Source organism: Medicago truncatula, chromosome 7 (assembly GCF_003473485.1).
Source record: "Medicago truncatula cultivar Jemalong A17 chromosome 7, MtrunA17r5.0-ANR, whole genome shotgun sequence".
Lineage (NCBI taxonomy): Eukaryota > Viridiplantae > Streptophyta > Magnoliopsida > Fabales > Fabaceae > Medicago > Medicago truncatula.
This window is the reverse complement of record NC_053048.1, coordinates 32,339,407-32,366,279: the sequence shown is the minus strand read 5'-3', so window position 1 is coordinate 32,366,279 and position 26,873 is coordinate 32,339,407. Positions and strand designations below refer to the sequence as shown.

Sequence of the window (26,873 nt, the reverse complement as noted above, 5' to 3'; positions counted from 1 at the left end):
CAAACACTCAATTTTTAATTGATTTAAATCATGGTGTGTCACACTCTTTTTTTTTTTTTGAAGAAGCTAAATTAGCCCACTCAAATTGACACCGAAGAAAATCGAACCCGAGACCTCGAGGAGGAGCACACTCCCAGATCTCAAGCCAATACCAACAGGTCAACCCAAGTGGGTTGGTGTGTCACACTCTATAAATAGGTTTCACTTAAATGATGAGTCATACATTAATTTTATCCAATAAAAAAATAAGTGTCGAAGAGGGCGTTAAAAAAAGAGTGTATCTATCATTCCTCTCCTCAAAAAATTCTTACCACTAGCTTATAAAACAAGCCTAGTAATGAAGGGAAAAATAAAGGGCAAAATGAGTTGGCAATGGTGGCACCATGTTTGAATCTGAAACCCCCAAATGACCCTAAACTGGGGTCCCAATTAGCCTACACTAACCCACCCCCATATGCAAAATGCTTCAACCAAAGACATAGACTCTCAGTTACACACCAAAACTCTCAATCTAAAACACTCTTAAAAGCACACTTTTTTTTCTTCTTCTCTCTTTCTTCCATTTCAGAGTCACTATAATAATAATATAAATCCCTCTCACACCGAACACATTGATTCATTTCACTTTTCCAAAGCTCTATCTAACCAAAACGCAAAGAAACAAACAAACGGTTACCCTCAACGACGTCGTTTGCCGCGATGGCGCTTTCCGCCTCCGACGTGGCGGCGATGTACTCGCTCCTCGCCAATTCCATGAACGCCGATCATCGCCTCCGTGGCCCCGCTGAAGAAGCCCTTGCGCAATCGGAGTCAAGACCTGGCTTCTGTTCTTGCCTTCTGGTACTTTCTTCTCTCTCTTAGGGTTCCGATGAACTTCACATTGTGGATTTTGTTTATCAGTTTTGTTTTGCTTTGTTATCGAGGTTTTGCGTTTGGTGCATGATACTGCAGGAAGTGATTACTGCTAAAGATTTGGCGTCGCAAGTTGATGTGCGGTTAATGGCGACTGTGTATTTCAAAAACAGTATTAATCGTCACTGGCGTCAGCGCCGCGATTCTTCGTAAGTGATTCTGAACGTGATTTTATTGAATTTGCGTTTCTTGAGTTAGCTTACCTTCGAAGCACCGACACAGACACATTGAGACCAATAATAATTTGAGAAAATTGATGAATTGAATGTAATAGCTTATTATATATTCAAGAAAAATGCCGTGTATAAGAATCTCAAGTTGACTGAAACATGCAGTGTGTAGATTGTAATGTGGCTTTTGTATTTCTTGGTTTTGTTCAGGGGAATTAGTAATGAGGAGAAAGTGCATTTGAAGCAGAAGTTGTTGACGCACTTGAGAGAAGAGAGTGACCAGGTGTGTTTTATTTATTTATTTTGGACTTTGGTATGTTCCTTGGATGGTGCTTGTTAATGATTTCATACTTGACTTGTAGTGATTTTGTTCAAAATTATAGTCTGGTATCACCACTCATTAGGTTTTCATACTGGTCTTTGTTGGAAATTCTGTCTTCATTGTGGTCCGCCCCTAGCTGCCTATTAGCAGCATTTGGGTTGCCTTCACTTCAGCCTCCAACATCCTCACTGTGTTGGGTGTGAAGGGGTGAATTTAGTCCACATTGCTTGGATATATGGCATGTGTAGTGTTTATAAAACTTGGGCAGCCCTCTCCTTACAAGCCGGTTTTGTAATACTGAGTTAGGTCCAACCCAAATTCTAAGAATAATCAATGCAGTTTGATTTGCACAGGGTTCCAAGTTGTTTTGTCTTGCTTGATTTTAGAATTTTAGATTCTTTGTCTTGGTTTAGGTTAGAATTCGTAGTAGATGACAGTCACCCACCCTCCGATTTGGTAGACTTTTAGTTTTCATCTTATTTTATTTTACTGGCTATACCTTTGTATTTGTCATCAGCTGTAGATATTTACTTCTATTTTCTTTCATTTTTTTTTTAAATGCAGATAGCTCAAATGTTGGCAGTGATAATCTCCAAGATTGCTCGGATCGATTATCCCAAAGAATGGTACTTTTTTAACGTTCATTTATGCCGTGTCCATGAACATTATGCTGTTTATACCACTGCAATTGAAATTTCAATCTCCCCTTGTGTTTGCTTCTCTTGTTTGTCTGTGAATGCCCATTGGCATATATAATGAAAAAAGATTAGTCTAAATTAATTCATTTCATTCGTGTAAAAAATATTTCAATTTTTAAGTCTCATCTGAGATGGGCTTAATCAACTTGCATGCCGTTCTTTTTTGCTGCATAGATGTTATCAGTTATATTGTCGTTGGTTTGTATGCATTTTAATTCTTTCTGATTTCTTATTAATCAAACTCTATGTGTTGACATGCTATGTAATGACTTCTCAGGTCAGACATCTTTTTGGTTTTATCTCAACAACTTCAATCAGCAGATACTCTTGCCTCCCACAGAATCTTTATGATTCTATTTAGGACCTTAAAAGAGTTGTCTACAAAACGGCTTACCGCAGATCAGCGCAACTTTGCAGAGGTACGATTCATTATATACTTGTTTCCTTTTTCTATTTTTTATTGCTAATATTTTGAGGAGCCATTATCCTTTATACACCTTAAAAGGCGTGTCCCAAACTATCTAGTACCTTCCTCAGAGTTTTAAGGTCTAAAGGGATGCTTAAATTGCATTTTATTCTGGAGTTGATGTATATCACTCAACTCAGTGTATTCTGGAACATTTGAGTGTGACTCATTGCTTTTGTCGGATTGTTTCTTGAATTTAAACCATTACGTTGGTAGTTTTGAGCTGATTGTTATAGACTAAGAGAAACTTTTAAGAATACTAGTATAATACCACACCTTATAAACATTGTCTAGAAAACTATAAATCTTTGAAGCAAATCATTATGGCTAAAATTTAATGTCTTGGAAACGACTTTAAGTGCCAGATTATGTGCTTGCTCCCATGTGCTTTTCCTTGATAACATTTTTTATAGCATTTCTTATTATGTTTTGGTGTATTTGGACGAGCTTTTCTAAAAGTAGTTCTATGTTCTTCTAATGAACCTTCCAATAATCTTCCGAATTACTTATAGAAGAAATTATTGTTATATGTTTTGAGTTCTCAAGGTAATTCTGTCAATCTTATTTATAACTTTATGTTATGTGTAATTTGTAGGATTGGTTAGGAGAGTATAGCATTATTCGTTTTAAAAGTGCTGAAGCACAAAAAATAGCAGAAATTGTGGATTGGAAGTCATAGGATTATGTCTAATCTTTGTGCTACATGATAAAAGATTATGCATGCGGGTGTCGATGAAGTACTATTAACTTAGCTAAGGGTAAAACTCATCTTGTATATAAAATCAAAGAATAGCTTCACTTTTCTACCTGATATAGCTTGGATGAATGATGCGGTGTTTGTTCTAGAAGTTCTATTTAACTCCTCATGTTTTATCCTTTTCCATTCGGTGATATATTCCTAATCTTTAGAGTTAGAGGGAAACCTAAACTGGTTTTTCATCAAACATGATCCATGATTGAGTTTGTAGTAACGTTTGATCTGCATGTGAGGATGGCTTATAGTAATTTTTTCCAAACTAAAACATAAACAAAGAAAAGGATAATATTTTCACAAAAATTGGCCATCGAACCATTTTTTATTGACATATTGACCTCGATTTTTACTGCCTCCATTGTAATAAACATCAGTTCTACCTGTTTTTGGCTCTCTAATAGCAAGCCTTGTTCATAGCTCCTACTTACTGGTGTAAAGAAAACTATAACTAATTATCCTCCTTTAGCTCCTAGGTTCTTGTCTTCCCTCGCCCATTTAGTGAAAGTAAATTGGATCACCATTAAGAGAAACCGCTTTCAAAGCATCTGGCAGGGAGGGGTCCATCATTAACCTGCCCACCTTCATTACCTAAGGTGAAAAATTCTCCCTCACCCATGCTATGAGTCTGGTTTTTTTGTTGGACCATATTCCGTTTTGTTACCACTAATAATAATTTCCATTTTCTCTTTTTGTTGTCCTTTTACTGTTTTCCCCCAATGTTTTGAATCCTCCTCTGCTTCCATTAAATTCTGTATCCGATTGATGTGATTTTTCTTGAGTAAGATTACTGAAAATATCATGTACATACTCTTTGAATAATGGAATATCTACAACCAATTTCTTTGGCAGATATCATCCCAATTCTTTGATTATAGCTGGCGCCTCTGGCAAAGTGATGTGCAGACACTACTGCATCGTTTCTCCGTTCTTTCTCAAAACTATAATGCCGATGATCAGCATCATGAACTTTATCTTACATGTGAGAGATGGTTGTTATGTTCAAAGATCATACGGCAATTAATTATTTCAGGATTTCAAAGTGATTCCAAGTGTTTTCAGGTAATTATCTGTTTCGTGTTTTCATCATCTATTGTGATTGTGATTTCTGTTTCTTGAAGATTTTATCACCTTTTTGTTTTTAGATTTCAAGTTATTCAATTCAAAATTTATAAATGCTGGGCCTGGTATTACTATTTTGTAGGAGGTTCGGCCAGTCAAGGAAGTCTCACCTGTTCTCTTAAGTGCCATTCAATCATTTCTTCCATATTGTGAGATTTCTATTCCATTTGCATTTGTGTTTATCCATGTGTTTAAGTTAAACAATTGTATAATCTGAGTTGTTAAAAATGAAAATGTTAAGAATAATTTGTTTCCTGGACAAGATTCATTTTGTCATTGTGAGCTAGATAATATATTCTCTTGCATGTCAAGTTACGTCTTTGCAAATAAATGTGTAGTTTACACTTTACTAGTTATTTTCAACTGGTAAATTGACTATCCAGACATGGTGTAGATAAAGTTTCCTCTTATTGGCATGCAGACTTGGTAGGAGTATTGAAAGATTTGTACCATAGGTCAACTTTAAGTCCCTTAGTATTTGATGTACTTGGGCACACACAAGAACTGGGGTTATAATGCATGTTCGTGAGATGCTGAATACTATAGTTATAGTTGGTGAGTTGAGAGGAGTAACTTCAAAGCTTGAGTTGTAGAGAGAAGCTTTGGAGTCAAAGGGATTTTGTTTGAGTATGAGTGTGATAGATAGTATGAAATGCTCAAGGGTTCAGTAAGATGTATTTGATCAATGTTTTGGAGGTGTGCTTGAGTATCATATCATTCCAATAATTGGATGATTTAAGTATCTTGAGTCCATTATATGAATTGATGGGGAGATTGATACGGAAGTCACACACCGAAGTCAAGCTGGCCGGATGAAATGGAGAAATGTATTTGGCATAATTTGGATGAAATGGAGAAATGTATTTGGCATAATTTGTGCTTGCATAGCTACTATCAAATTAAAGGAAAAGCTGTAAGACTGGCATTTCTCTATGGTAGTGGACAATGGGCGATGAAGTGTCAACAAAAATGAAATAAAGTAAATGAATATTGAGGTAGATTAGTGAGTTTACAAGGAAATATAAGATCTGGAGTGAATGCATCTTAAAAAGGATATTTTTGTGGACAATGAAAAATATACAATGACTACTGCCTCTTTAATCTGTCAGTGTTTTTTTTTATGTAAATTGTGTATCCAACAAATATAACATTTGTGTTTCTTAATTTATATTTAGCTTTCGGTGCCCAGGTTGTAGTACACTGGTTTTTGTTTTCTGCATTTTTCACTAGTAATAGACTGTAGATATATGCTATATAGCAAGATACCATGCTAAAATTTGAACCTTTAAATATTTCCTTCCCTCCTCATTCTACAATGCCTAGTTCGGATATTGGTGGCAAGAAAAAATAAATACCATTTGTTCCCTTTTTGTGCTTTTCTCATATTGGTGGCAAGAAAAAATAAATAGCATTTGTTCACTTTTTGTGCTTTTTCTTGTGCATAAAATGCTACTTATTTCTTGCTTTTAGTCTTACCTCCCAGGGGACATTTGCTTTGCCTGCAGATTCGTCTTTTGAAAAGCAGTATCCTAAATTTTGGGACTTTATAAAGAGGGCATGTACCAAATTGATGAAAATTTTAGTTGCCATTCAGGGAAGACATCCTTACTCCTTTGGGGATAAATTTGTGCTTTCATCAGTCATGGACTTCTGTTTGAATAGAATAACAGATCCCGAGCCAAATCTAATGTCATTTGAACAATTTCTCATTCAATGTATGGTGATGATTAAGAGTATTCTGGAATGTAAGGAATACAAGCCGAGTCTTACTGGTCGGGTGGTGGATGAAAAAGGAGTTACACTGGAGCAGATGAAGAAGAATATTTCCAGTGCAGTTGGTGGTGTTGTAACCACCCTTCTCCCCAATGAGCGAATAGTCCTTCTGTGTAATGTATTGATAACAAGGTATTCACTTCACAAGCTCTTCTTGGATTGTTTATTTGACCAGCATATGTCTTGTTTTCTCAGCTGAGTAAACTCTAAAGGTGTGGCATATGTTTGATATATTATATACACAGTTGTCAAATTCGAAAGTCTTTGAAAGATTTTGGAGGGTCTGTGGACTCTACCTCTGAAAGCACACATGAGTTTACCAAAAATAAGAAACATAAATATATAAATAATACATGCACAATATAACATAGTAACGTAATAATAATACAACATTACAAATTATAACTCCATAGGGTTTGGATCCTCTAAAATGTAAAGTGAGTAAGTCAGGGGTTTTTATGTTAACAAACTCGTGATTCTTATGATCTATCATACAATATCTACTTTTGATCTTTTAATTAATGGTTGATATTACTCACTTTACACTCTAAAGTGAGTTGCTCACTTTAGAAGAGCCGGATCCAACTCAATAATGCAAATTAGCTAAGTACGCATATAAGACCCTTCTACATAAAACACAAGACATAAGTTTCAAAAGTGAAAACAATTAAAAAAACATATGATTATGCCTTCAAATGTCCAATCCTATTCCTCTTACAACATCGTCTTTGCCATCATCAATATCATATCCAACATTATCATCATCGAACTCCTCCCTAGATAAAAGTTTCTTCAACATAATTATCAAAGCCTTCTCAACCTCAAAGATATACCTTTATAAAAAAAAGGTTCTTCATCATAATCAGCAGCCTTCTCAACCTCAGATATATCTGAAGTTGCATTACTTGAATTTCCAACTAATTCAACATTGGTATCATCGGTTTGGTCAACATTCTCTTTATTAACAACTTCAGTTATCCATTCATCATCAGAGTGATTGTCTTCTAATGAAAGTGCCAACACCTTTTCTTGCTATTCTACTTTTTCAATTTGTACATGACATACACCAAGTCATTCACTTTTATTCTTGCAAGCTACATCTTCTCATTGTAGGGACCTAGAAAATGAAAAACACGGTTTCAAATGAAGTCCTATTGCGCTCATACACAGGAACTATGAGCCAATTTTTCAGTGCGAATTGTAAACCTCTTTAGTTCTCGAAATTCATCCCCATAGGAGTCCTACCATTATGCAGGACAAAGTCTTCTTGCATGTAGATATAAAACAAAACTACTATTCTGCATTGCAAAACCTAATTCACTGCTTTCAACTTCAAGATTTGGAAAATCTACGATAGTGCGCAGTTCAGCAATGTTACTGTCATGTAAGAGTGTCTGTGCACATATTCAATATGTTTGCATATTATTGATTGAGCAGATGTCTTAAAATGTTACTTTTGAAATTGACCAACTTTCTGTTCTTCATGTACATTTTTCATGCTGACGAGCTACTGAGGTTCAGCTACATAATTTTCATTTGCATCAAGAGTCAATTATAAATATCCTCATGATTATGCTCTCTATTTCCAGACTAAACAATGCCCTTAGCTCCCAACAGGTATTTTGTTCTGACAGCAAGTGATTTGGAGGAGTGGTACCGTAACCCTGAGTCTTTTCATCACGAGCAGGATATGGTCCAGTGGACAGAAAAATTGAGGCCATGTGCTGAAGCTCTCTACATTGTATTGTTTGAAAATAATGGGCAAGTAAGTGACATTTAAACATCACAGGTTATCTTGTATTTTCTCTCTGAAATATTTTAATGACTATATTAACTATAGACTAATATGTATGTGCGATCTTGACCGTTAATTTAGCTGCTAGCTCCTGTTGTCGTTTCTCTTCTTCAAGAGACCATGAACAATTGTCCGACTACAGTGACAGAAATTACTTCTGCATTGCTTCTTAAAGATGCTGCTTATGGTGCTGCTGCCTATGTTTATTATGAACTCTCAAACTATCTGAGCTTTAAAGACTGGTGAGCTAAAGCTACTATGCTATCTATTATATTTTGTTAATTTGTATGTTTATGTAAGATCCATATTTGATTCTATTATAGGACAGGGGATAGAAGTTCAAGAGGTTGGTAGATAAAAAATCCTCAATAAAGATAAAAAGAAGAAAAAAAAACAGAGGGAACCCTTAAAATTTAGTCAGTGTAGTAGAGCTGTCCAGTTTCTTCCCATGTATAAAATACTTATTGTGTTCAAAATCTATGAGCTAAGCACCAAAGAGAAACCATAAAAACGATTCTATTCTATATTAAGTCAGAGGAGAAGATACACCTTTGAAAATGCAGGCATTCCTGTCCAATCAAAACAGAAAACACCTTATGCAGGACATTGCAACAAAATGTTATTATCCTTGTCATCAAACCCTTGAATATAATGCGTAGAAGCTGATCCAAGCACATACCCATGATTTATGAGAAATTCCAAAATGCCTTTTCTTAAAAAATCACAAAGCTGGGCAGTGGATAAATAAAGGAGAGGCAGTTTCAGACTTAGATATGCACATAGCACATATTTGACGAGAGATATTTTAGGACCGTAAACTGTGTTAGGACTTAAGCACACAAGAGTCCAACCCAAAAGGCTAGTCTATTAGGGGGAGAGCCTTGTGGCTTAAGTACCACATTGAGTGCTTTTATCTACTCAATGTGGGACTCCTAACAATGCCACACCCTCTAAGAGACGATGCACACGGTGGCTTTCATTCTATCGACATTGACCCGGTGGTTGCCCTTTCCTCTTTGGTGGCTTCACTCATCTATCATCAGTATTCGGTGGTGAGCCTTAATCCAGCCCTTTCCATAGTCGAACGCTCAAGAAAGCACCGATTATTAGGACCTAAGCCCATAAGGAGAACCCAACCCTAAAGAATAGTCCGTTAGGTGGGAGAGCCTCATTGCTTAAGTACACCACATTGAGTGCTTTTATCTACTCAATTTGGGACTCCTAACAAACTGCAACAGGTCTTAAGAGTTAACTTATGTAATGGTTCAATTTAGTAGTTCATTATATTATTGATAATAGACTCTTCTTATGTTAGGCTCTGCCTGGTGCACAGTACTCTGAAAATTTGTTCTAAAACATTTATTTGCAGGTTTAATGGTGCTTTATCGCACGAACTTTCAAATGATCATCCAAACCTGTTTATTATTCATCGTAAAGTTGCGGTAATATTGGGACAGTGGGTTTCGGAGGTATGTAATTGATTTAGTTGCTTTGTGAGTAAATTTCCACATTTTCATAAGTAATTTGCTCAAGATATGATGCATTGCTTTCTCTCACGACCTAAATATTGCAATTCAAAACATGTACAGATTTAATAATTTCAATGTAAATATAGAACATGTTTATTATTGTAAATAATTAGTTACTGTTTTACTGTCTAAAATTTTCAAATAAGGAACATTCCATTAGTGTTTACTATATCATGCCTTTTCCATTCTTCACAGATTAAAGATGAAACAAAAAGGCCTGTATATTGTGCACTAATCAGATTATTACAGGGTAAAGATTTATCTGTCCGGGTATGTAACATGGTGCTATTGGCTTTACTTCTGTTTCTCCGCTTGATCAATATATTTGTGCTTCATTATCTTTGTTTTGATTATTTCAATCTAATGCAAGTTATTTTTTTTAGCTGGCAGCCTGTCGATCCCTGTGCTTACATGTTGAAGATGCAAACTTTTCAGAGAGGGAGTTTGTTGATCTTCTTCCCCTCTGTTGGGACTCATGTTTTAAGTTGTTTGAGGATGTCCAAGAATTTGATTCAAAGGTAAAATCTACTTCTGTGCAACTTTTTATTTCTTGATGGAAACATAAATTCATTTAGACTGTTTGGGAAATGTGTAATGATGGAGATGAAAGGGAATAATCCTCTTCTGTTCGGTGATTAAGATTCATGCAGAGGAGAGGAGGGATTATAGCTGGAAACCCTAGCCATTAAACCTTTATTTTGGTCTCCCTCCAAAGTAGAGAATAATGAATTGATTCCTTATGTGATGATGGTTATAAAAAACAAGCAGAAGAGTTGTTATAAAATGGGTTGTATTTAATAATGGATGTGGCCTGTCATGTGGCCAAACCCAAAAAGGCTGTGGTGTGATCCGGCAAAGAATTTTCAAGGAGATTTTTTGGGGAAGCAGAAGGTTGTATAGTGTACAAAATCTCATACCAAGTATGGTAATAAAATATCAGCAACAATGAGGATTTGAGTCTGTCAGGATTAGGGTTGAAGTGCTCAATGACCAATCCTTGCAATCTTCATTGATCGTAGTGAACTTTTTTAGTTTTTCCCTTGGATAGATGTAACATGTAGGTTTATAGTTCGCAGTAGGTCAAATCATGCTAAAGTTTTGGTCTATTTCTTCTAACACTATTTTCTGCTTGTGCTTCTGGTCACTGCAGCTTACCTTAAATACTTGAATGAAAACGAGGTATAGTAGTTCCTAATGGTATTGGTTGATCCATGAAGTCAACCTCACCAGGTAGGATAGGGCTTGGATGTTGTTGAATGTTTGGCTTCCTTTAGAATCATAACTAGCTCTTCATATGTCTTAGCTTTTGGAGTTATTTCATGGTTTAGCTGTTTCTATATTTGGCTGGTAGAAATCCCGGTTATGCATTACATTCGATATTGCCATAAAAACTATTATCTATCTTGTTTTGAATGTAATGCATAATCGGGTTTTCTACTAGCCAAAGATAGAAACAGCTAAACCATGAAAAACTCCAAAAGCCAAGACATATAAATAACAAATTATGATACTAAAGGAGGCCAAACAGTCAACAACATCCAAGCTTTATCCCACCTGGTGAGGTTGACTTCATGGATCAACCAATACCATTAGGAACTACTATATACCTATTTTTCATTTGAGCAGACTTAAACCATCGTATTCAAGTTGGGTGGTTAAAATGGAGAAGAGAGCCTCGGGTATTTTATGTGATACGAAAAAAAGTACGCTCAAGTTGAAGGGAAAATTCTATCGGACAGCTGTAAGACCGGCGATGTTGTATGGAACGGAATGTTGGGCGGTTAAGAACCAACACGAGAATAAAATAAGCGTAGAGGAGATGAGGATGTTGCGTTGGATGTGTGGTAATACTAGATAGGATTAGAAATGACCACATTAGAGAGAGTGGGGAGTAGCACCCATAGCAGAAAAAATGGTGGAAAATAGGCTTAGGTGGTTTGGGGATGTAGAGAGAAGACATGTAGATTCTGTGGTAAGAAGAGTAGATTAGATGGAGGATAGTCAAATCACAAGAGTTAAATGAAGACCTAGAAAAACTATTAGGAACTACTTAAGAGATTAATGAGTTGGCTCCATATATGTTTTGGCGCAATTTGATCCATGTCGCCGACCCCACTCAGTGGTATAAGGCTTAGTTGTTGTTGTAATCTGTTGTGACCAGGTATCCAGCTGCGTACCCTTTCTTTAGTCATTCTTTTAGCCTTTTCTTTTTGTAATAGGTATCTAGAATTAAGCGAAGGTTGGCAAGATCAAACATGTGTAATAGTAGTCTAAATATGATTTTTCTTTCCAAATTTGTTCCATTAGTGAATTGTAGTTGATATTTTTCTTAAAATATTTTTCAGGTTCAGATTTTGAATTTGATTTCTACCCTTATCGGACATGTTAGTCAAGTTACTCCATTTGCAAACAAGTTGGTGCAGTTTTTTCAAAAGGTAACATAAGCATGATTCTATTTATTTTGTCTACTATGTTTTGTTCATTTTAGCAAACTTGAATTTGTCTTATTTCTCTATTGCTAATATTATGGCAAGGTTTGGGAGGAAGCTTCTGGTGAAAGTCTGTTGCAGATTCAGCTTCTGGTTGCTTTGAAAAACTTTGTGATTGCACTTGGTTATCAATCACCCATTTGCTACAATATACTACTGCCACTTCTGGAGCATGGAATTGATATTAATAGTCCTGACGAAATCAATCTTCTTGAAGATAGCATGCTGGTAATCCCGTTGTCTTGTTTTTAACCAAGTAGATGTGTACATTTTTGTGAGAGAATAGATCATAAAGATTCTAACCTTTCAGTTATGGGAGGCCACACTTTCCCAAGCTCCGTCAATGGTGCCTCAATTGTTATCATATTTTTCACGCCTTGTGGAGATTATGCAGAGAAACTTCGACCATTTGCAGGTTAGACTTGGCTTCATACGAATAAATTTTAAAATTAACTACGTCTTTGCTTTCAAAAGAAAGATGGTGTGTGATATTGGGTCTAGGAAGTAGTGGCTCTTGGATGAAATATTACTGTATAAGTTTCAGCATAGATGATTGTTGAATTGAGACAACTGTTTCATGTACTTGTGATATGCGGTGTACATAATATTCGAATTTACAACAACAACCAATCCTTATCCCACTAAGTAGGTTTGGCTACACGAATCTAACAACGCCATAGTGTTTTATCAAAAACCATGTCTTTCTCCAATTCATTAATCTCTAGATCCTTCTTAAGTGTTTGTAATATTTGAATTTAATGACAATAAATTTCTTCTGTTTCTAGTTCCCCTTCCTGCCACTGTTTTCGTGCCTTATAATATATTTAGATAATTGTCCATTACCCCAGGGGCACTAGTTAAGGAAACAAGTATAGTAAGAATTTCTTGGAACTTGTGTAATCTAATACTTAAGAGTGTAGAAAATGTTGTTTTCAATGCAAAACTTACCTTTTTTGTTTCCTTGACTAGTGCTCCGGGGGCACTACTTAGCATGACCCTTCTTTTTATATATAAGAAACACTGGTTAAAGAACATTGTATTGGGAACTGTGTTATTATCCTATATATATATATATATGGAATTAAAATCAATAGCGTTATCTTTCAGTTTCTAGCAACTCAACTGGTATCTAGATTTGTGTGGCTTAAGGCAAAAAAAAAATTAATCATTCATTTCTTCATTTGATGTAGTGGTATCCATATTTAAGCCAAGGGCATCTCTCTGTTCTTTGTGCTGTGTTTAGCTGCTTGAAACCTTCGCTTCGTTTATGACCTTTACTCTTACATATTATTGCTGATTTATTTACTCCCTTATCATAGCAGCACATTTTTATTGACCTTATTTTAATATCTTGGTTAATTGTTTTTACATTCACTTTATATGAAGTACAGGTTGCAGTGAACATAATTGAAGATTACATAATTTTGGGAGGAAATGACTTTCTAAGCATGCATGCTACAAATATTGCTAACATTCTTGATTTAGTTGTTGGGAATGTCAGTGACAAAGGCCTACTTTCTATTCTTCCTGTTGTCGATATCTTAATTCAGGTATGTTATTCCCAACTCTCGATTGTTATTAGCTACTGAGATTTTCGGTATATAGTTTATCTTGTAAAGAGTTACAGCTTTTGGATGAAGATGGAAAAAAAGAGAAATACGGAACAGTATATTGTTGAAAGGCTGTAAATATTCTATCATCACTGTATAGGCTAGCTAAACCATGTATTTAGAGTGAGTAGGATATCTGTGATCTTTTCATTTAGACTAATATAACTTGGCCTCCACTGTGCAGTCAAAAGAAATACAATAACCTAACCTCAGACTTCTATTTATGCTACTAACAAGGTCAAGCACTTATACTAGTAGTAAAAGCACAACCTGTTGACAATATGACTTGCAACGTAGTAACTCTGAAATCTTCCAAGACCTGTATTCCCCCTGCTCTTATCCAGAGCTTGTAATTAAATTCGTATTAGGTGCTTTTGTAAGCCCTGTTTAGTTAGTGGCATCTAATGGGTGAAATCAGAACTCGCCCCCCCTCATACAGTATGTTTATACCGAGTCCCTATGTATAAAAAGAATATCCCCCCCCCAATGATAGTTTCACTTTTTATTTTCCTCATGGATAAATATCCCCAACCTTTTGTTTTGAAACATGCTGCCTGACTTTTATAAGCTGGTTACAAAAGTTTTTAATTCACCCCAATTCCCTTTTATTCAACCGTCAACTTGATATATTCCTTTTTTTTTTTTCCTTTATGAATCCTTTAAAAGAATTATCAGCTATCACCTATCACTTTATGTAAAATGTAAAACAAATCATGATAAGTTGAATAGAAATAAGGATCCAACTCCTATTAAATGAGTAACTCAATTTAAAGAGTGGCCAATTGCATCCTGGGGTCCTTTAAGTTTAACGTTTGTACCGGATTAGTCGTTTTAGTTTCAAATTAGTCCTTTATGTTAGTAAAAGTGTGCACCTAGTTCTTTAGGCCATAAAATATATGCACCATTACCCTCTTTCCATCAAACTCAGTTATGTTTATTGCTAACAAAGTTGTATGAAAAAAGGGATCAATTTGTTACAAAAAATAATTAAAGGACCAACTTGTTCACTTTTACCGACATAAATGAAACTAAAAAAACTAAAAGGATTAATCGAGTACAAACTTTAAACTTAAAGCACCCTAGGTTGTATTTGACCTGAAAGAGTAATATGAGTAACTCACCTTTATATATTCTCTATTTAATTATATATGTTATTATAGCTGTTCTCCCTCTGCCATAGACTGCATTGCCACCTACTATTATGGCATATTTTTTCCTTGTTGCCATGAACTGCCATCAATGATCCTATTTCGGTTTCATAAATTTCTTTGCTTGTGTCTAAATTTTGAAGGTAGTATTTTTTGTACCTTTTTTCTCATATCATTTCAAAAATAGTACATTTATTTGATTTTTCCTCTGTACAGTGTTTCCCCATGGAAGTGCCGCCACTTATCAGCAATACATTACAAGTAAGTCTAGTTATATCCTTTAAAGATACATGTGTGGTCAACTTATTTATTGTTTATAGTTAAAAATCTATAGACATAACTGTCGACTCTTGTATCATTTTATTTTCTCCAGAAATTAATTGTCATATGTTTGAGTGGAGGAGATGACCGGGACCCCTCTAAAACATCTGTTAAAGCATCTTCTGCTGCCATCCTGGCAAGGCTTTTGGTGATGAATACAAACTCACTTGGTCAATTAGCATCAGATCCATCGACTTCTCAACTGCTTCAGACGGCATCTATCCCAGTTCAAGAAAATATACTTCTTTGTCTGGTTGACATTTGGGTTGATAAGGTTGGTGTGGTTATATGCTTTAAAGATGGTGTTTGGGTTCTCCATATATTGCATATTTGCATCTTGTTTGTGCTTGGACAAACTTTGTTTTTTTTCTTTCTATCAAGAGTGCTTGGACAAACCTGGAAAACAAGTTTCACATTTGACTCTTACAAATTTTATTGTGGCATAGTCTTCATGTTGCCCTTGTTGAAATTATTGCCACTGTTGATCTTTTTTAAAATCAATACCCGGTTTTGTTTTTAGTCAATGGTTAAGTGTAAGTCTATGCATATCATTTTGACCTGTTTAATGTGTTTTATCCTTTTTTTATTGTTAATTAATATATATTCTTGAAAATAAGATTAGGATCTATGTATCCTATTGTGTAAATAGGAATAGAATATTCAGTAATTATTTTATTTATTGCTTTTGAGCCTATATTAAGAGGCTTAGTTATGTGGTTAAGACACAGGGTTTCACTATATTATGCATCTGTTTTCTTATGCAACATATAAAATTTCCAGGTAGATAATGTTTCTTCCATCCAGAAGAAGACAATTGGCTTAGCCCTCTCAATAATTCTGACGTTAAGGATGCCTCAAGTTCTTGACAAACTTGATCAAATTTTAAGGTACTAATACACCTTTAAATATTATAGTTCGCCCGGACTTAAATAACAGCAAAAAAAAAAGTCATATTTGGTGGACTCAAATCTAAGCAAATTTCAAACTTCATATTTAATGTTATCATTTCAAAAATATCATTTACATTTAATTGGTGTTCTCATATACGAAGTTTTCATAGAAAATTAAAGGAAGAGAAATGGTAATATGGGGAAACAATTATGTTTTTATTATATCAAGAAAATTAAAAGACATTAAGGAACATTCTTAGTTAATCTACATTAAAATTAGTTGTTTTTTGCTTATATATAATTATAAGTTTGAAGGGAGTACCTTAGTGCAAGTAAGGAGCAAATGACCCCAGTGTATGTTTTGTTGTGCAGTGTTTGCACTAGTGTAATTCTGGGCAGAAACGAAGACTTGACGGAGGAAGAGTCCAGGTTAGCTTTTTGTACTTGAAATATTTTCCTGTTTTTTGCACTTCATCCAGATTAGTTGGGACTTGGGCTGAATCTTGACCAGAATCCTCTTTTAATGTGTTGTGCAGTCCAATATTTCAGATATATTATTCGTTAACTGCTGGCTTTAGTTCCGAAAGTAACCCAGATTTTAGACTCTATAGGTGTTATCCCTTGTTTTAAATGTCAACTATCATGTTTTACGAACATAATTATTTATGTATGTTCTTATTAACAGTGGTGAGATGAGCTCCAGTACATCTCCTGATGAGGGCACTATTCCTGGTAAAGAATTCAGAAAAAGACAGGTTAGTGATTATGAAAGCTATATGTAATATCCATTCTGAAATGTTTAAATATTTGTATGAAAGAAACAAAAAAAACAAATGAATTGATGCATTTGTTTGTTTTGACTATAGATCAAATTATCAGACCGTATAAACCAGCTGTCCCTTGAGGACTCTGTCAGAGATAATCTACAAACTTGTGCTGCTATTCATGGGGAATCTTTTAATGTTGCAATGAGCAGTATGCATCCATCTGCGTTAGCACAATTGAAGCAGGCATTAAAAATGCCATAGCTGGGTGTGTCATTTTTGTGATCTAGTGGTGCTATGTGCATGCTCTCGGTCCTCCTGTCTATAGATTCATACTTCCTATACGGTATAATTCCTCATTTTAACATCTGTTTTCTTGGCTTTTCTGTTTGATTCCCTCCTACCCCCCAAATTCACTGATGTGTTAAAGTTCACTAAAACCAATAATATTAGGCGTTGTTTGTTTTCATTAACCCGAGAATAATACAAGATTGGTGACAGGATCACATACCGAGTTTCAAATTTTAGGCTTATGAACTAAAACCCTACATGTTCCAGATGAACACTGTATGTACGCTTGAGGTGCTAGTGCAGTGGTAAGAGCTAAGCATTGTACCTTAAGGTACTGAGTTTGAATCTCCTTGGGGACAGTTGTAAAATGGCCGTTAGTGCCACTTGAATCAATAAAAATTTCCCCCTTCCGTAATATATATATATTTTAAATAATAGTATATAAATCTCGAGAGAGTGAGAAGAATTTAGGTGTACACTGTTAGAAAACACATTTGACATGTGCTTATGGTGTAAATAGTACTTGCTATCAATTAGGAATATAATTACGAATTTGATCAGCTCTCCCTTATAATTAGTAAGAGATATATTATTGTGATTATAAATACACTCCTTATGTAGTTGCATGACACAACGTTCCAATACAATATTTTACGTAGTATCAGAGCTTGGTTTTCATTCAGCGACCTTTCTCTGCGATTTACTGAAGAACAAAACTTAGGTGCATTTCCTTTGTTGCTTCTTGTTTTTTTTTTTTTTTTTGAAGAAGAAGACTTCTTGTGTTGTTCTTAACTAAAATTTGATAACTGCCATGATTTCTTCAAAACCATAATTTTCTCAAAGTTTGTTATAACCACAAAGTGTATTTTAAGTGAAGAACAACACGAAAAACACCATAAGAAATGCACCTATGTTTTGGCATTTCTATAATGGACTGATTATTTATATAAAGTTTCCTCATTTCCTTCTTTCCATATTCCCGTTGTAAATATCTGGCACAAGACATTTCAATGACAGATCAGAATAAAAATAATATTGATTTACTGTGACTATCTTGTGGAATTGTTTTAATGGAATATTTAAACTAATGAGTTTCTTATTCAATTGCATCTAACATGTCAATAAACTCTTTGCAGGGTGATTTTGAAGCTTGTTACTTGGGCTGGTGATTTTGAAGCTTGTTACTTGGGCTGGTGATTTTTGATACATCTTTTTTAATATTGTAAGGTCATTATTTGTGTCCCATTCATTTTTACTAGTCTTTTGCCCCTTTGCAGCGTGAAACTTTGTAAATAGGATGTTGCTCCTTTATTATTTTAATACTAAAAAAAGGAGCAGCATCGAGTCCAGTGTTGTTTACTTTGTTGAGAATGACAGTAAAATGTGAAATATTGTTTTGTAGATGCTGTTTTTGGATACATTCAAACGTGTAGTGAAAATTTTACCGATTTTTTGAACTGCAAGTTCTACATGCGCATTAGCATTACCAATTTTTTAGAAGATTTTTTACGATCAGGATTTTATAGTTTGGTTTTTGAGGAATTTTAACGTACCTTATGGATTTATATGATTTGAAACGACTAAATGAATGTTTAGCAAAGTAATAATACTAACAATAAACATGTAAGAGTGTCTGTTGCTTTTTGGCATCTATATCACCACCAATATATATGCAACTCCAAAATTAACTTCCACATTATTTTTTTTGAGCAAAAATTAACTAATTTGCTCATAGGAATGAATTTGATCTTTTGTATAGCTAATTTGTTTGGCCATGGGCCATAGTTTGTTTGGCCTTAAACAACCATATTTCCCCTTTTCTACGCCATAACACCTACACAAATGGCTACCATAAACCCACCTATTGCGATCTCTTACCAATTCCACCTATTCAAACTAATGCAGATATTTCTACAAACCTACTACTGTGATGCCTCAACCCTTAATCAGAAAATCAAATAGAATCTTTAAACCTCCTACACTTACAGGCCTATTATTGCAACCTCCTAAAAAGTGCAGTGGAAAATTTTGACTCTACGACTTCAAGTAAATCATTTCCCATCTATCTCCCTCCTAATAGTACGATGCTTTTTCTACATATTTTCAAAATATTTAAGCTCAAAATTATGCAAAATATTATCTCCCTCCTAATATATTATTCAAGATATTTAAGCTTAAAATTATGTATTGACATTCGTAATAGGGTCAACTGTGTCACGTATTATGGGACGAAGGGAGTATCATTTACTAAAATACCCTTATTAGTTGTAGTTAGTGGAATAGTTAAGTTGGATGAAATTCAATAAATAAGGGTATAATAATTAAAAAAATAATAAATGTTGCATTGGTATTCTAAAGTGACAATTATTTTGAGAAAAAGAAAAAATAGTAAAGAGACAATTATTTTGAGACGGAGGGAGTACTCCTTTGGGTTAAACGGTGTTTACGCTTCCTATTTAGGCGAGTTTTGGTTTATCTGTCTATAAAAAAATTGGACACCAACCTTGTAATTTGAAGATTTTTGGTTTTGGACATTCGTGAATTTTGACAGTACAAAATAGTCGATATAACACAGAAGTAAACCAAAGTTCGCTCAAATTTCAGGCGGCAAAAGCGCCTTAAATTTTGATATCATGAAGATCAAAAATTAAGGAATCTTCAAATTACAAAAGTTGGAATTCAAAGTTTTTTTTTAGAGAGGGGTAAACACCAGTTGACAAAACACAAGTAAGCAAGATCCTTCATTTAATATGACACATACTTAGGGGATTTGATATATGTTTCTTGCGAATGGAAAATATTTGGCTAGGATGGATGAACCCACTTTATCTTCCTGACAAGTTCCACACGAATATTAGTTACTACTATTAAACATAATTGGGATTTGCTTATCAATAATACGACAAAAAAAGTGATCCTTATCGACTTAAGATCTGCAGGTCAAGAGTTGGTTGAATGGTTGATTGGCAGCTCCACATAGGGGGTGATGTATATGTAGACACTTCGACAAACAAATAATTAAAAGCCATAAGTGGGAAGTTTTTAGGGTTATGGATTGTACATGTACTAGAACTAATTAGTAGGTTTTAAAAGAGCATGATATATCTTTAAAAAAAAAAAAAAACATGATATGATACGATGATTATGGTTTTATGACCCACAATCCTAGTTGGACAACTGACTCAGATGGCAGTTATAGACATGTCCATAATATGGTCTACTCTTAGATTAGTGACTTGAGAATTGCTTTTTTGACATAGAAAACTTCATAAAGTACAAGTAAAATACGTTTATACCCCCAGCGGTAGTTAACTACCATTGGAAGAACTGCCGACAGTTAACTGCCGTTGCTTTTTTTCCCCAAAACCAGAAAACCCATACCTCTCCTATTCACTTATTACCTTACCCAAAAAAAAAAATCCTCATTTCAAATTTTTTTTTGTCAAAATCTTGCTTCCAAATCATTGTTGATCGATTGCTAGGACGTTTCTACACACAATATGCATCAAAGAACAAGTATTACAACGTTAAAAACCATTACATTTGATTGATTTTTCTGTTTTTTGGCAGTAGCTACTGCCCAAAAAAAAAATCAATTTTTTTTTTCCTTTTGTTTGTTTATGTTATTATATGATATTAGATACATGTTTATTAATTAGTTTAGTAATTGTATGTTGTTTATTTATAGAAAAGGTTGAGAATGCGGGGTGATGATTCGGGTGATCGAAAACCTAGAGTTGTCGATTCCATTAAGGTTGAAGCTCCCGCTAAGGTCGAAGCTTCCGTTAAGGTTGATACCATATTTGATGCATGGGAAAAATTGGTTGAATCTCCTACTCAAGAGTTATATGCGGGTAATCTAGTGGAATTCCAAGATGCTTGTAAGGATCATCCAAAGTTTCTTGAATATGTTGAAACTACCATTTTGAAGCCTTTTAAGGACAAACTAGTGAGGGCATGGACGGACCTTGTGCTACATCTTGGGTGTAGGACCACAAATAGAGTTGAAGGAGCTCATGGTGTGGTGAAGGAATATTTGTCCACCTCCAAATGTGATTTGGGTACTTGTTGGCATAAAATAGATGAGATGTTGGCAAACCAATTTGGGGAGATACAATCATCGTTTGGTAGGAGCGTTACGGTCTTGGAACATAAGTACAAAGATGTCACTTTGTACTCCGGGTTGGGGGGTCACATGTCTAGACAAGCCATGAACTTTATTTTTGTGGAAGAAGCGCGTGCTAGGAAAACCTTGTGCATCGAGAAGAAAACTTGCGGTTGTGTTCAAAGGACGTCGTATGACCTACTTTGTGCATGCTTCATTGCTGTGAAAATCCGTCACAACAAGCCCATTCGATTGGATGAGATACACCCACATTGGCATAAGTTGTATATCGGTTAAGAAGAAAGTAATGAAGATTTCTTTTCGGTCGCGGAGGAGTGGCGTGGTATCCAAGATTGGATGAAAATCCGTCACAACAAGCCCATTCGATTGGATGAGATACACCCGCATTGGCATAAGTTGTATATCGGTGAAGAAGAAAGTAATGAAGATTTCTTTTCAGTCGCGGAGGAGTGGCGTGGTATCCAAGAACGTCTTGAAAGAGTTCCGTTCCAAATGAAACTAGAGATCAAAGAGGGTATGCGGTTGTTAGCGTTTTCGGAGACCACAATGTCGTCACCACCTCCAAAAAAGGTGTCAACCAAAGGAGCTCCCAAAAAAATCAAAACTACACGTAGGATCCCATCTAAGTGGTAGACTATTGATTCTCAACATCCGGAAAGTCAATCTTCACCACGAAAAAATCTTCACAACCTAAAAGAAAAGGTGCTCGCATTGGCATTTCTCCAGTTCCGGTTCCTAAGCCTAGCTTGGTTTCAAAAAATTATGATCCATCGAATCCTATGTATTACATGCCAAAATTCATGAGACCATACATTGAGGGAATTGTGGATGTTATTGGTGACGGACATTGTGGGTTTAGGGCTATTGCCGAACGCGTGGGTTTGACGGAAGAAAGTCATGTTATGGTGCGGAGAGCACTTATTAAAGAGTTGAAAGAGCATAGGAACAAATACATCGAGGTATATGCGAGCGCGTCCGTTACAAGTACATTTTGGATGGATTGCATCCTCCCAAAAATCCTAGTAGCTTTGCACCTCCCGACAAATGGTTGACATTGACGGATATGGGACACATCGTTGCATCTTGTTACAATAGGCCGGTGGTGGAGATAACTACCCTTGATATTGGAGTCTCCGAGACTTTTTTCCCACTTAGAGGTGCGCCTCCAGTTAATCCGAAAAGCAACATGATTTGCATTGGTTTAATCCCAAATCATTTTGTCATTCTTTCATTGAAAGATGGTTGTCCACTACCTCCATCATCCACGAAGTGGAGAAATCATAGGAGCGATGAGGCAAATACATGGGATTATGAATTCTTTGATCAACACGATCGTTTCCGAGCACTCATGGAGATTGAGGACAAAGAGAGACCGGTTCCACCAAATAAACAAACAAATGAAGACAATCCAATTATGTTTGATGACACTCCGGTTAAAAAATATGAAAAATTTGAAGATGTTATAGAACATTTGGATGATTTGCTTTTGTTAGATGAAATATGACACTTTTTGGTCGGTGTTAATCCGTTTTTTGGTCGATACACGCCGACGTATTTTTTGGGATATATAATGTAATGACCAAATTTTTGGGTGATATGTAACTAACATTTAACTATATATATATATATATATATATATATATATATATATATATATATATATATATATATATATATATATTTGAGTTTCGCATTTATTAGTAATTAATGTACATTACGTGTAATGTGTTGCATAATGTGGAAAATTTGACGAATTTCAAACAATTGTGAAACGTTAACGCATTATCGGTTTTGTGTAATGTTACCGAATAATTGATAAACTATGAAATATTGATGTTTGTGATTGCTGGATGTTGTTGTTTCGGTTTGATTTCCTCCGGAATTGCCGTTTGAAATTATAGGTAAAACAGGATAAATTTCTTAGAAAAAACCAGTGCAGACTGCACTGATTCTGTTAACTGATGTGAGTGGCAGTTAGCTGCCGCTAGGGGCAATTATGTAAATTACTTGTATCATTGTGAAGTTTTCTATGTCAGAAAATCAATTTTCATTTCAAACTGTTTGGTGAGTTATGATGGAGACTGAACCTTGTTCGTAATTTCAGTCACAAAGAACATAAACTTGTCTCTGATATATGGCACAACAGTCACATTATTGAAATGGAAAGCATGTCTAATTTTTCTTTTTTTGTAAAGAAGGAAAGCATGTCTAATTATTTGCTTTTGATTTCGCTTAGTTATAAATTTTTCCCTCACCTTAAAATGTGTCACTTAAGAACATCCCGGGTCAAATCACAATGATAAATTATACTTCTTCGAAGTAATGATCAACAACTAAGAAAGCAATCGATAATTCAACTTAATAGATAGTAAAATCAAATCAAAACCTTAAAAAGTCTTTGCTTGCAGTGTTACGAATAGTCTTTGTGAATGTTCTCTAGTTGGTGTGTAATTTTATTGTTATCAAATTACATACAAATAGTCTTTGTGAATGATGGTGCAGACTTTACGGCTTTCCACTTGTGGATTTTGAAGTAATGAAGAACATAGAACTGAAAACGACAAAGCGATAAAGAACAAAAGTTTTGTCACTGATGCTACTCTAAAAAAAAATGAAGTATGTTCGAATTTTACAAGGATGAAAGAGATGATGACTTGTTCAAGTTCATTATAAATGGTGTCTAAACCTATGCAACCTAATTAAGACCCTCTTGTTAGTCAAATAATAAGCTGATAATTATATATCTTGCAAATTGCTTGTAGTGAAAAACGACAAATTAATTCTCGAAAAGAAATACTCTCTCCGTTTCAAAATACATGTCCAATTTTTACAATGTGCACTATTCACTTGACTTACTTTGACCATACTTTCTAACTAATGTATAATACAAATATTAGCATGTGAGATGTTGTTTGATTTGTCTCAACAAATATTTTTAAAATATTAAATTTTTATAATCTTTTACTTTAGATAATTAAAGATATTAACGGTCAAAATTGTACATTGGCATATGTGAAATGGTTGACTTGGACATGTATTTTGAAACGGAGGGAGTATTAAAGTACATGACATCTTAATCTCAATTTTTGGTATCAAGACCCTTAAATTGTTGTTTTGTCACAACATTAACATCATAACTGTGTTCAGCGTCGTTGTTTTATAGCAGATGCTAGCATAAAATCTTTTAGGTAATTCAGTTCAAACTTGTTAAAGGTGAAGTATTCATGTTTAAAAGGAGAGCTTTAACTCCTCGTGATTTAAAATCTTGCTTTAAATAGTTTAATTTGATACCTTTGAGACAATGAAAGCAGGATTATCTCACTTACAATATAAACTGAAATTTGGTGCATCTTGTGCTTTCTTGAGGTGGATTATAAATAACATTATGATATTTAATATAAAAAAAAAAAAAAACTGTATCAGGAACAAACATTAGTACGGTCCCAAAATAAACAAATTTCAAAATCACTGTCTCATCATAGTACAATCCCACATGATTTACAGCAAAACCCCCCAAGTTATTTCTTCTGTTGAATTCTTAAATTGGAAAGTAAACTTCCAAGTTTCAACCACAAGAGCTCAAGGAGCATTACCGCGTGTAACTTAACCGCATCACTCTAAATAATCCAATGAAATCTACACATTTTAGCATACAATGATATCATAACATTTAAGGAGAAAATTTGTTCATGTATTCCCAAGAACACGAAGGTGATATGGTGGTCCACGGCAAAAAATTGGCTCAGCAGATGAAGTTGCCCTAGCACGAGCCCGAAGGATGTCATTTGCATCATCGATCACTGCTGCGGCGAGTAGCGTATACTCTCCTGGGACAAGGAAATGCAGGCAAAAAGAATGTTTGATTTGATGAAGTGGGGGGATTTCAACGGTAATTTCACTCAGGACACCTGAAAAAAGAATTGATTTTGGCAAGACAGTACAATGTTAGAAACCCATATGAATGCATACCAATTACAGAGAACAAACAAAAATTGAATATTACCGGTCCACAGAACAGTTGATTTGGTACCATCTACACAGTTTTCCCCAGCTACATCTCTGCATGTAATGTTAAGATTAATTTTGATCGTATCCTTTGTGTTATTACGGACCACAACTACCATTGATGTCATTTCATGTGCAAGCACGGAACTTTTGGAAGCAGGGGATTCAGGTAAATCAGATTCTTTAACAGGATCAAGATTATCTGAATCAGATTCATCTCTAACAAGCTTGAAGCCAAATGTCAGTGGATCTGGCAGCAACACATCCATGACTGATGTCAGTAGAGCAGCCTGGATAGCATCCTTGATATTTAACTCTCCAGAGCTATTGCGTCCCTAGTGCCATTGAACCTTAATCCTAGATACAAGGTTCTTGATGCAAGCATTGAGTTCGGCTTTGCTGCTCTTTTCAGAGAATGATGAATTTCTTCCTCCACCAATCCCATCTGTATGAGTATCCTTCGATAAAAAGGAATCATCAAGAACGGGTAATTTAAAATGCTCAAGATGCACAAGAACCCTTGCTGAGCAATCTCTATCAATTCTTGTTTTAGGATAGCCGTATTCTGTAGCATCTGATCAGCTAAATGATTGTCCTCGTTACTGTTGTTCTCCAGTTTGACAGAGACATTGATTTCAAATACAACATCAGTTGGATTAGACAGCTCAAGTTCAAGAAAACGCAGTCCCCAGCTTCCTTTGAAAGGATCTATTTTCACCAATCTGTCCATTTTTGACTCTGAGTTAACATGTCCTCCATTGGAACTATTATTCACATCATCCAACTTAGGAAGATTTTCACTAACATGAGCAGGAAATTCCATTGAAAGCAGCTGAGCCTTCACAAAAGACAAACCCTGCAAAACACAAATCTGCAGGGGAACAACAAGGCGTCTACCGGGGGATACAGCGTTTGGATCTTCAGATGTTTTCAGTGGACCTGAAATAAACATGGAAAGAGCCTTAGTACCAGATATAAAAAGACAAGGACAAGCACAAGTTAGTAACAGTCTTCAGAACAGCAGCACATGAAACCACCAAATGACAAATCAATAAATGCATGTTATTACTAATATAGAGAATGCCAGTGTGCCATAAGATGGGAGCTACATAAGGAGAAATACTTGGAACAGATACATTCTTCAACTTTGGAGATCCACAACACCGGAAAGGGTGAGAAAGGACAAGCCCTTGTGCGGCCCCAAGAAGCAGATTGTCAACCTCTTTATTCGACGATCTACTTTGGAAACATGATAAGCTTTTTTTGTGGTCATTGCCAAAACTTGCATTGCACTAATTGCAGCCAGCCTATTTTCTTGCTGCAAATATTTCCTCTGGTATCCAAGACTACCATACAAACGAGCTATTTCAATGTATAATATAGAAATCGGTTAATGAAGGAAGGCTCAAACCTCAAAGGATAACTTCTTACAGCTGAGTATTATCTTGTAATGCAAGATGACACTATTATAACGATATCTAACTTCATCCTCCAAGACTGAATCAATCAATCTGAAACCAGAAAAATGAAAAAGAAATAAATAACACTAAGAGCGTGTTCATGTGGATAGCGGGTATCGTGGACGACGGAGCGGATCAATTGCGGGTCAAATCGCCCGCTTTCCTGGGTCGGAGAGAAAATACGAAACTGCCCCTCACTTAAGAACCGTTTGGAAACCCTAATTTTCTACT

General features: G+C 35.2%; 1 protein-coding gene and 1 pseudogene across 3 annotated transcripts; one reads left to right on the top strand and one right to left on the bottom strand.

The window, feature by feature from the left end:
* The first annotated feature begins 398 nt into the window (after positions 1-398).
* LOC11412327 (importin-11) lies at positions 399-18,514 on the top strand. 3 transcript variants are annotated; one of them, XM_039827531.1, is made up of 24 exons: positions 399-840; positions 952-1,061; positions 1,293-1,365; positions 1,969-2,030; positions 2,380-2,521; positions 4,172-4,381; positions 4,524-4,590; positions 5,947-6,346; positions 7,832-7,979; positions 8,091-8,251; positions 9,379-9,478; positions 9,734-9,808; positions 9,922-10,056; positions 11,884-11,973; positions 12,073-12,255; positions 12,338-12,442; positions 13,419-13,577; positions 15,002-15,046; positions 15,159-15,380; positions 15,887-15,993; positions 16,369-16,425; positions 16,682-16,751; positions 16,863-17,106; positions 18,216-18,514. In XM_039827531.1, the coding sequence occupies exons 1-23, from the start codon at positions 700-702 to the stop codon at positions 17,022-17,024; spliced, it is 3,024 nt and encodes a 1,007-aa protein (XP_039683465.1). In that variant the 5' UTR covers positions 399-699; the 3' UTR covers positions 17,025-17,106; positions 18,216-18,514. The 3 variants fall into 3 exon arrangements, with proteins under 3 accessions (XP_039683465.1, XP_003623312.2, XP_013449193.1); XM_003623264.4 differs by having other exon boundaries at positions 18,188-18,514; XM_013593739.2 differs by having other exon boundaries at positions 703-840; positions 924-1,061; positions 18,188-18,514.
* A 6,108-nt stretch (positions 18,515-24,622) lies between these two features.
* On the bottom strand, positions 24,623-26,752 carry LOC11405964 (trafficking protein particle complex II-specific subunit 120 homolog; annotated as a pseudogene).
* Between the last annotated feature and the right edge of the window lie 121 nt (positions 26,753-26,873).